Genomic DNA, 10,350 nt, shown 5'->3' on the forward strand with positions numbered 1-10,350 from the left:
CCCCCCCCCCCCCCCCGAAACTGTGGAAGCTCCCTACCCGCCACTGCTTCTATCTCGCTAAATGCTGGTACTGCAGCTTTGCAGACAGATTCTTCTTGGCCAGTCAGGCAAGAAGGCATCTGCAGAAGTGCTTTAAAAAATGAAGAAATGAAGTATAGAATGGGTGGTGGTCATAAAGATCACAACCCACTTCCTGGCCAGCATCAAGAGCTGATCTGAAGTTTAAAAGCTGATATCTATTAGTGGTCCTTCCCAGTCATGATTAGTAAGATAGGATTCATATCAAACTACTGCTGCCTCAGACTATCATAAAGTTTTGAGGTAGAGGTAGTTCCGTTCCTTTTCACACAAGGTTTATGTGAGATATTTGGGCAAAAACTACAGGCAAATAAGTTTTTTTGCTCTAAGATTTGTTTTTAATTCTTCATCCTTGCACTAACAGATTTTACATTACATTGACATCTGCCTGCAACACTAGGTCAATGATCTAAATAGCAAATAAGTTTTTGTTGTCTTGAGTAGCTCAACTACTGCAATCCTCCCTTCCCCCTTCAGAGCTAATTGGAGGGCTTAAGTAAAGCTGGAGGCTGCTCTTGAATCTAAATAGGAATCTCTCTTAGGGAGACTGAGATTTCAGTTTATCATATGGCAGTGCAGTGTGCTTTTGATACGTTTCAAAGGCCAGTTATCATGTTAAGTAACAGAAGAGTGTAGTGTATAATCTTATTAGCGATAGGAGTAAAGTACAATATTCTGAAGGCTGTTGTGACCGAACGATGAATAGTGATTAGGGTTTTATAAGAGTGTAGAAACCAGTTTCTACTTTGTATATTTTTCCCTTTCTTATTCAGTGAACTTTTGTGTTGTTTTTTTTAAATAGTTGCACTGCATAGTTTTTTTAAATAGTTTTTTCTATATAATTCATCATATAAGGAAAAACTATTAAGCTGTTTTGTAGAGACTTAACAATCAATTGCTCTTGGGCTTTTTAATACACAATTTTCAAGTATGCTGTCAGATTGTTCTCTTGGCTATGTAAATGAAGACAAAGAGCGACTAATGAGGTCATACGTCACACATCAGAACAATGAACAATTGTTAGCTCTTTTATAAAGACTGCAAGTTCTGTCTAGGTTTCAGCAACAAACTGTCTGATATTTGTTCAAACTGACAATGGAACTGTTGCTGACTTAGCCAGTTTAACTGTTTCAACCTTAGTACTCTGAAAGATTTCTGTGACTGAATAATTCAGTTTTTGTGGCTCTGCAAGCCTGTGACTACAGAGCTAGTCTTCAGTTCCTATTATGTCTGCTCACAGTATAAAATTGATGCATTCCAGTATTTTTTAGCTTGTAAGGCTGAAGTGGATTTCAACGGGTGCTTTAGCAAAGCTTGGACAATGTTCTTCTAAGTACAAAAGAAATGTGACACTTTCATACTCTTTTGCTTCAGGCAAAGCAGTTTACATAACTTTTAGAAAGGCACACAAGCAAGTTTGGTTTGTGGGGAATTTTTAGCCTTTTTAGTTTTTTGAGGGTATCAGATTTATAATTAAAAATTACAAGTCACTATCCAGGGAAAACTTTCCATTTGCTAACACAGCACCTTCTTGCAAACTGTCAATCTTCTACTGCCTCTTCTGAAATGCTTGTCTTCATCTTTGAGGGGGAAATTGGTGGCCTACAAGCTTTTCTGATGTCTAGCTGTCCCACTTGACTATATCTATTTCCTGATACAAGAGGAAGATGATGATTAAAGCTTATGCTCTTTTTATCTTTATGACATCTTTCTGGGGTCAGAAAAGGGGCAGCTTTCCTTTTAATAGTGACACAGGAGAGGTTCTTAACTTTTTATGTTGAACCATGTATTTAACCCAGATTAAAATTCTCTCTTTGAGAAGTTATTTAAAAATGTTGTTGCTACAAACTTTAGAATCAAATTCAACTTGCTGTCCACCAGCAATTTTGGGTGAGAAGGTTTATGACCTCAAGTTGACTGGTTTTTCACGTAGCACAAGGCTGTCCAACTTCTAAGCAGTCCAGAGGCCAAGTGTCCCACAGGCTGCATCAGTGGGGGCTTCATGCCCAGGGGCCATGTAGCCTTTCCCCCCAGTGCACCTGCACAGGTGTTTTTACGCACTCCCACTCGCATGGTCCCAGGCTCACCCTCTGTTCCCAGCTGTGGTGCACTGCACTGCCCCTCTTCCTGGGCAGATAGGGAAGACTAGAGGAGGAAGGGGGAGCCTGGAGACTCTGGCAGTGGTTGCAGCTGGAGCAGTTTGGGGAGCAGCAGTCCAGCAGGAGCCCCAGGGCTGCAACTTAAGCCCTCGTTGCTCACACGCAGCCAGCAGGCCACAGGTTGGGCAGCCGTAAAATAGCCTTTGACCACTGCTTTTTTAAAATATGTTAATGTTGCTCAAATGAATTTCTTACCACCTTGCATATGTGCTGTATATATACTTGTGAATAAACAAGCAGTGGTTATGCACTAAATACCTGTTGTTTGACTGACTCTTTCAGGCCTTCATGAATTTGATGCCTTACCAGACCCTGAAGTGAAAGAATTCCGTACAAAAATGCGACGAATCAGTGAAGAGAAGAATCAGTCACTTGTTAGCCTGTCTTGGATGGACTGGTTAAAGCACACTTATCCCCCAGAACAAGAACCTTCTATCCCAGAAAACTTCCAAGATAAGCTTTATGGTGGAAATCTTGTAGTGGCCATTCATTTTGATAACTGCCAGGTAGAGTCATTGTTGTCTTTGAAGTCAGATAAATAATCTGGTCCTCAGGTTAGAAAGCACAGTGACTAAAAAGTATGTACAGAGCAAATGCACGCTGAGTGAAATAATGTTTAAATGCTGTGGTGTTGGCTTTAGGGTCCATGTTTTCCCTTTACAGTTCCTTGACTTTTGAAGGAGAGGGACCCTACGTTAGAAGTTGAGGTCACTAAAGTCAGAATTCATTCATTAATAAAACAAAGTGCTCTACTCATTCTTCCGCTGCGCAAACAGTTGTTCCTTCTGTAAGAGGAATGCAGTAAGAATTACTTACATAATGTAAGTGTAGATAGTGGATAAAATATCTATCTGAAGATATATTTTATCCTTGTTTTTTTAGAAACTTATATTTTTAAGTGCACCTCCCTGACTTTTTATGTACTTGTTCATGTATACTCAGAACTACTTTGGCCAACTGCTATTTTACTTTTTTTACTACTGACTGATTTTAGGCCAATAAAACACTGAATGGTAGGGACCATATTCAGATTCTGTTGCTTGACTTTCTAAAAAAACTCCTCTTTTAAAACTATTGCTTATATTTTATGTGCCGTAATTCACTGTTGAGTATCTTTGGGCATGATTTAATAGTGTTCAGGCTGAGAATTGCACTGCATAATTGACACAAAAAAGTAGGTCTGCATGCCTTACACTAAACCTCCTATCTTTTGATTTTCAAATAGTATTGATACAAAAGTGTTAAAAAATTGAGGTTGAAATGGTGTCAGTAGAATCAGGAGCAATCCCCAAAATTACATTTTCCGAGCAAGAAAAATCACTAATTTTCAGTTAGTTGATTTTAATTCTTACTGCCTTCACAGTGCAGCATAAAGGGGCAGACATTCACAAAGCTAGAGCCTGAATTGATTCAACCTTTGCAGGTTAATCTAACCTGCCTAGCCTGAACCAGTTTGTAACAGGACAACCATTCTCTCTGGACGGAGGAAATGCAGGCACATGCCTGCAGTTGCTGAGGCCAGGTGCCCGGGGGCACTAGAGAGAGTCCTTGGCTGAAGGGAAGCTATGATGGGGGGCATGGCCAGTCTGGGCTAAACTGGCCACAGAGGGGTTTAATTCCCCCCTTTATCCCACCAACAGAAACCCAAGGTGGGTCTGCTGAGTGTTTCCCCCCTCGCTGCTGCACCATAGTCCCTGAGGCAGAGGCGGGCAGGGAGGAGAGGTAGTTTTTCCTCTACCTCCACTGGTAACTGGGTCAGCCCGCTGTCGCTGCTATGCTCGCTCCCTGCCACGGAGTAGGCCCCTGCTGTTCCCTCTGCCAGATGCCAGATGGAGGAGGAGTAACCCCTGTCCTTGTCCCCACCCTCAGGGACCCTGTTTGGCCATGCCTTCACCCTGCCACTGCAGCGGGAGGAGGCAGGGCCCTTGTTGGGGGCAGCAGCCCCTATCATAATGTTGGGGAGCTGGCTGGCAGAGCTGCGGCAGGCTGTGTATGGCAGCACTGGCATCTGGAGGGCCAGAGCCCTGTAAGCCCTCTGTGCTACCGTGCTCAGCAGCAGTTCTCGCCCCAGCCCAGCAGCACGGCCCTTGCCAGGAAGAGGCTTGCTTTTGGGGAAACAGGGACGGGGGCTGCTACCCCAGTCACAGTAGCTCCCCCCCTCACCACTACAGCAGCTGGGCAGGGACGAGGTCAGACACTTCCTGCAGGGCCTTTGGGAGGTCAGGGAGTGGGGTTCTTCACTCTGCCTCCAGAGCACCGCAGCTGGGTCTGCCTGGCCCAGCTGCAACCACTGCTCAGGGCAGTGTCTGGCAGAATTAGCCCCCTCCTGCTGGGAGGAGGCTGGCCCTGAGCACAGACTAATGCTGCTTTGTCTGCAGCTGCCACATGGTCTGCACTTGGCGCCAGCCCCCTCCTGGCAGAAGGGTGCTTATTCCACTGGACACTGCCCTGAGTGCCGATGGAGAAGCGGCTGTGGCTGGGCCAGGCAGATCCGGCTGCGGTGCCCCAGGGCAAAGCAGGGAACCCCATTCCCTGCCCTCCTCTCCTCCCTCCAGAGGTCCTGCAGGCAGTACCTGGGTCTGCCCCACTCCCACCCATCCACTGAAGCAGTGAGGCAGGAGCTACTGTGACTGGGGCAGCAGCCCCCATCCCCGTTCTGTAAGCATGAGCCTCTTCTCAGAGGCAGCACATGCAGCCTGCTGCAACTCTGCTGGCTCGCAGTGTAGTGTCCCCACTAGTAAGGGGCTTGCGCTCCCTGACATTTGACAGGGGATACTGCTGGCAACAAGGGCCCTAACCACTCGTGCTGTAGTAGTGGTGCGAGGGCATGGCCAGACAGGGCCCCTGGGGTGGGGGGCAGGGACGGGGGTTATTTCTCCAGGGTCTGGCAGAGAGGACAGCAGGGGCCTGTTCTGCACCAGAGAGCGAATGCGGTGGAGATGGCAGGCAGACCTGGCTGCCAGTCGGGGTAGAGGGGAAACTAACTCTCCTCCCTGCCCCTCTGCCTCAGGGGCCATGGTGCAGCAGCGAGAGGGGAGCACCTGGCAGACCTGGCTCAGGTCTCTGCTGGTGAGAGAGAGTGGGGGAATTAAACCCCTCCCTGGCCAGACCATCACTCCTGCCTGTTCTTGTTTAGGCTGGAGAGCCCAGCCCAGAGAGCGTGCCGAGATGCTGGGAGAGTCTGGTTTAACTCTAAACCAGGAAGGGGTCTGGGACAGACATTTGCAAGAACTGGTTTGAGCCAAATCAGTTAAGCCTGATTCAACCAGGTTTATCTTCCACCAGTTTCAGCCATTTTGAAACTGGTTTATGTGCACTGAATGTCTGTTCTGTTACAAGTTTAAACCAGTTTCTGATCACTTAAACCAGTTTATGTAATGTCTGTCCCTAGCCAAAATGTTACTCTTTGTAGGAGTAGTTTCATCATGTATGTATCTCTAGTATGTCTCTGCTATGCTTTTACAACAGTAGAATGGGTAAGAATGGATGATTTACAAAAAAAATAACAACTCAGAACCATTTAATACATTTCCCAGGTGTGATTGCTTTTGTGTGCTCATAGTTCGAGTTAACTGTTTTGCAGTAGCATAACTGAGAGGGTGAGGAGCTCTTGAGACAGCGGCCTCAGGTGCAGTCACTGGCAGATGAGGTGAGAAAATAGCTTCCATTGCAACTGAGAGTCATACACACTGCTGCTAGCAGCCAGCATTGCTCTGTGCAGAACTGCTCCCCAGACCGTGGAACTTCCCAGTTATGCCTCTGCTGTTTTGATAATGTTGCTGATAAAATCTCTAAAAATGAATTGAAATGGGAGAAAATGATGAAACAGTCTTTTGGCTTTGGAAACTGATCAAAATATCAATACTTATTTTGGCAGCAGTGTACAACTAGCTAAGGCTAGGCGACTGATCAGTGACCCAAAAAAGGGAAGAATGGAAGCTGGCTTTGGTGCAGGGATTTTGTTATCTCCAAAATATATTGTTATAAATCTCTGTATGTGAGGCTGATACAAAAATAATGTGAAAGTACCAGCTACTGAAAATTGAGGCTTCTGCCCCCACGCAGATTCTGCTCCATTGCTAGTTGAGGGTGGTCTCTTCATGAGCTGGTGCCTTCCTGAAGTGCTCTTCATACTAGGCAGCTCAGCTGAGTGGAGTTGCCAAAGGGGCATGATTGTGCATTCACTCTGGCAGTGTGGGCCAGAAGGTAGACAAGGTCCCGGACACTTCTGCACCCAATTTAAGGTCTTGGGCCTGGTCTTGAAAGCCATTAGTGGTTAAATTCTAGCAACTTTAGTACATTAGCCCCAATCTGGGTTTTTCTGTTTGCTTTGTAAAAGCATTATAAAAGCAAGAATTTAAAATAAATAATTTTAAAAAATAATAACCCGACAAGGATACACACCAACACCTCCTTTCAGCAGGGGAAAGCAAACTGACGAATTACAGGGAAAAAAGGAATAATGTCCAAAATTAGCTACCCAGAATAATAAGGAAACTGAGTGTGGAGACTGCTCCGACATGCTGGAATTCCAGCATGTCGGAGCAGACTTGATAGCAGCTTCCTGCGTCTTATGCATCAGCACCTTCATGCTTAAAAATGGTGGAGGGGATGCTTGAACTGAAACTCGCAGAGCAAGCTTTAGTTCAAGAACTCCAGCTGCCATTTTTAAGCATGGGGACATGGGGAAGCTGATGCAGGAGTCATGGCAGCGCTTTAATTAAAACAGCTCTCGGAGCCATTCTAACTTAAAGTGCACCCCTCCACCACCCCAGAGCATGTGTAAAAGTGCCCTGTGAAGCCAACCAAACTGACTCCTTGTATTTGAAAGAATGAAACCACTTCCCACACATGTAAGGATGCATGCCCTCCACCCCCTGTCCCCCACCCCCCAAATCTGTAGTGAAGCGCCAGCAATTGTGAGGAAAAACAATGTTGTTGTCTTGTCCCTCATCAGTTTTGGTAGAGAAAGGGAAACCTTCAAGATCTGGCAGCAGTTCTAGGAAAGGAAGCTGTGTGGGACATAGTTTTAAATTGGGAAAATACTGAATTGATTTTCGACAGACTTTATAGTTTCATAGTTTCTAGGGTCGGAAGGGACCTGAGCAGATCATCTAGTCCGACCCCCTGCCATGGCAGGAAAGAGTACTGGGGTCAAATGACCCCAGTAAGGTGGTCATCCAACCTCCTCTTAAAAACCCCCAGGGTGGGAGCCTGCACCACCTCACTTGGAAGCTGGTTCCAGACCCTAGCCGCCCTGACCGTGAAGTAGCGCCTCCTGATGTCCAACTTAAACCTTCCCTCCGCCAGCTTGTGACCATTGTTCCTGGTCACTCCTTGCGGCGCTCGGGGGAACAGGGACTCCCCCAGCGCCTGCTGATCCCCCCTAACCAGTTTATAACAGGCCACAAGATCCCCCCTCAGCCTTCTCTTTTGAAGGCTGAACAGGTTCAGGTCCCGCAACCTTTCCTCATAGGACCTACCCTGCTGTCCCTTGATCATACGAGTGGCCCTCCTCTGGACCCTCTCGATGCTGTCCACATCCCTCTTAAAGTGCGGCGCCCAGAACTGGACGCAGTACTCCAGCTGCGGCCTGACCAGTGCCGCATAGAGGGGGAGGATCACCTCCTTGGACCTGCTCGAGATGCATCTGTGGATGCACGACAAGGTGCAGTTGGCCTTCCTAGCCGCCTCCCCACATTGCCGACTCATGTTCATCTTGGAGTCAATAATGACTCCCAGATCCTTTTCCACCTCCGTGCTGACAAGAGGGGAGTTCCCCAGCCTGTATGTATGGTGCCGATTGTTCCTCCCCAGGTGCATCACCTTACACTTGTCTGTGTTAAACCCCATCCTGTTCTCCTCCGCCCATCCTTGTAACCTATCTAGGTCCAACTGTAGCCTGTTGCTCCCCTCTATTGTGCCCACATCCCCCCACATCTTAGTGTCATCAGCAAACTTGAACAGGGTGCTTTGCACCCCCTCATCCAAATCACTGATGAAGATGTTGAACAGGGCGGGCCCAAGGACCGAGCCCTGTGGGACCCCACTTCCCACGTCCTTCCAGGTCGAGAAGGACCCATCCACTACCACCCTCTGGGTGCGACTCTCTAACCAGTTGGCGACCCATTGGACTGTATGGGTGTCTACGCCACAGTCCCCCAGCTTCCTAATGAGAATGGGGTGAGAGACAGTATCAAAAGCCTTCCTGAAGTCTAGGAAAACTATATCCACTGCCACCCCTGCATCCAATGATTTAGTGACCTGGTCGTAAAAGGCCACCAGGTTGGTCTGACAGGACCTGCCGCTGATGAACCCGTGCTGGTTGCCCCTGAGCATGCAGTTCCCTGCTGGCCCCTCCTGGATGTGTGCCAGAATAATTTTCTCGAACAGCTTGCCCAGGATCGAGGTAAGGCTGACTGGCCTGTAGTTCCCCGGGTCCTCTTTCCTTCCCTTTTTGAAGATGGGAACCACGTTGGCCCTCTTCCAGTCCTCCGGCACCTCTCCAGAGCACCACGAGTGTTCATAAAGCCGTGCCAGGGGACTTGCAATGACCCCAGCGAGTTCCTTCAGGACTCTAGGGTGAAGATCATCTGGGCCGGCTGACTTAAAAATGTCCAGCCCCTCCAGAAGCTCCCTAACTAAATCCTCACTCACTCTAGGCCCAGGTTAGCCTCCCCCGGGGCCCAAAGGGGGCCCAGCAGGGAGGTGGCAGTTCTGGTCCTTACTGAGGAAGACAGAGGCAAAGAAGTTATTAAATATTATTATGGTTATGATCCTTTTCGAAGGGTTGTCCTTCTTGCTGACACAGCCTATATAATAATAAGGTGCAAGACAAAAGAATGCTTGCTAGACCACACATTATATTTTACAATGGCTACAGCTTTCTAGAATATTTTTTTTATATGAAAACCCTGCCTGAGATGTTACAGATAAACTTATGCATAACAATATGCTTGTGGGAGAGGGAAGCTTCAACAGAAGAAGCTTCTTTTTTGAAGACTTGAATTCATTTCACCTTTATTCATGGCTATGGTATTCTTGGAGATGCTAATGTGGGTTCAGTAACTGCTTATCTTAACCTTTTAAAACAAAAAAATCAGTTCAGAGCAGAATGGGAAATATGCAAATAGTTTCTAAATTCAGTCTGTTTTAAAATGTTTAATATAAAACAGGTGTCAGATATACTCTGTACAGAATATTGACAGCCATTTATTAATCTTCAAAAAAATAGCAATTATGTGTTAGGGCTGTCAGTTAATCGCAGTTAACATATGCGATTACCGCAAAACAGATTAATGCGTTCATTTTTGTAATGAGTATTAATTGCACACCTCCATTTTGACATGGGGTGTACAGAACACAGCCTCTCTCAGAAGCAGTGGTGACCGGGCAGAAGCGGCTGCTTGGCACAAGGGAAAAAGCAGCCCCTCACTGTTGCTGAGCCCTTCTTGCTGCAGCTGCCCAGAGCCCATGCCCAGGCTGCCCTGTGGGCTCCTCTCTGCCACCATCACCGTCACCTTAAGGCTACCCAGTGGGGCAGCAATGGCAGTGCAGACGAGCTACTGGGCAGCCTGGGCGTGGGCTCCAGGCAGCTGCAGCAAGAAGACCTGGCAGCGCTGAGGGAAAGGGGCAGCTTTTCCCCCACATGGAGCCCAGCTACCACTTCTGCTCAGTGCGGGCAGGTGAGTCTGGAGGAGGCGCAAGGTGGGTTGGGTGAAGGCTGTTCGCATGGGTTCCAGCTGGTCTGCTCCGGCCAGTGCGAGTCCGGAGCAGGCGCAGGGCAGGCTGGGATCAGAGCTCAGGCTGTGTGCTGTTGGTGTTGGTGGGGGAGGAGCTGTATGGGCTCTTGGCTGTTGGTTAGAGAGGTGTTGACTATTGTTTAACTGAGATCAAAATTGCCATTTTTTTTCTTGATCTTGCAATTAATTTTTTAATAGTTTGTCGGCCCTAACTTATATTATGGTGGTGGCATATTTTTGTGCTGAAATCAAGAAAATTCGAATACTATTTTTTTAAAATGATCAGACAACTTTTTCTCATGTAGGACTTTATTTAGAGGGAAGACAATTTGATATTGACCCAGCCATAAAAAGTAATAAATTAAATGATA

General features: G+C 47.1%; 1 protein-coding gene across 4 annotated transcripts in view; it reads left to right on the forward strand.

Annotated features, from left to right (window-relative positions):
* The window catches only part of PIK3CB (phosphatidylinositol-4,5-bisphosphate 3-kinase catalytic subunit beta), a 230,936-nt gene that overhangs the window by 145,930 nt on the left and 74,656 nt on the right, over positions 1–10,350 (forward strand). For all 4 annotated transcript variants that reach the window (XR_002095095.1, XM_019503673.1, XM_019503675.1 and 1 more), the window contains one exon: positions 2,520–2,743. Coding sequence is in view for 3 of the 4 variants with exons in the window: in XM_019503673.1 (XP_019359218.1) it covers positions 2,520–2,743 (224 nt within the window). In the remaining variant the exon portion in view is untranslated. The remainder of the gene's footprint in view (positions 1–2,519; positions 2,744–10,350) is intronic.

This window comes from Gavialis gangeticus, unplaced genomic scaffold (genome assembly GCF_001723915.1).
Source record: "Gavialis gangeticus isolate Ggan-Ray unplaced genomic scaffold, GavGan_comp1, whole genome shotgun sequence".
Taxonomy (NCBI): Eukaryota; Metazoa; Chordata; order Crocodylia; family Gavialidae; genus Gavialis; species Gavialis gangeticus.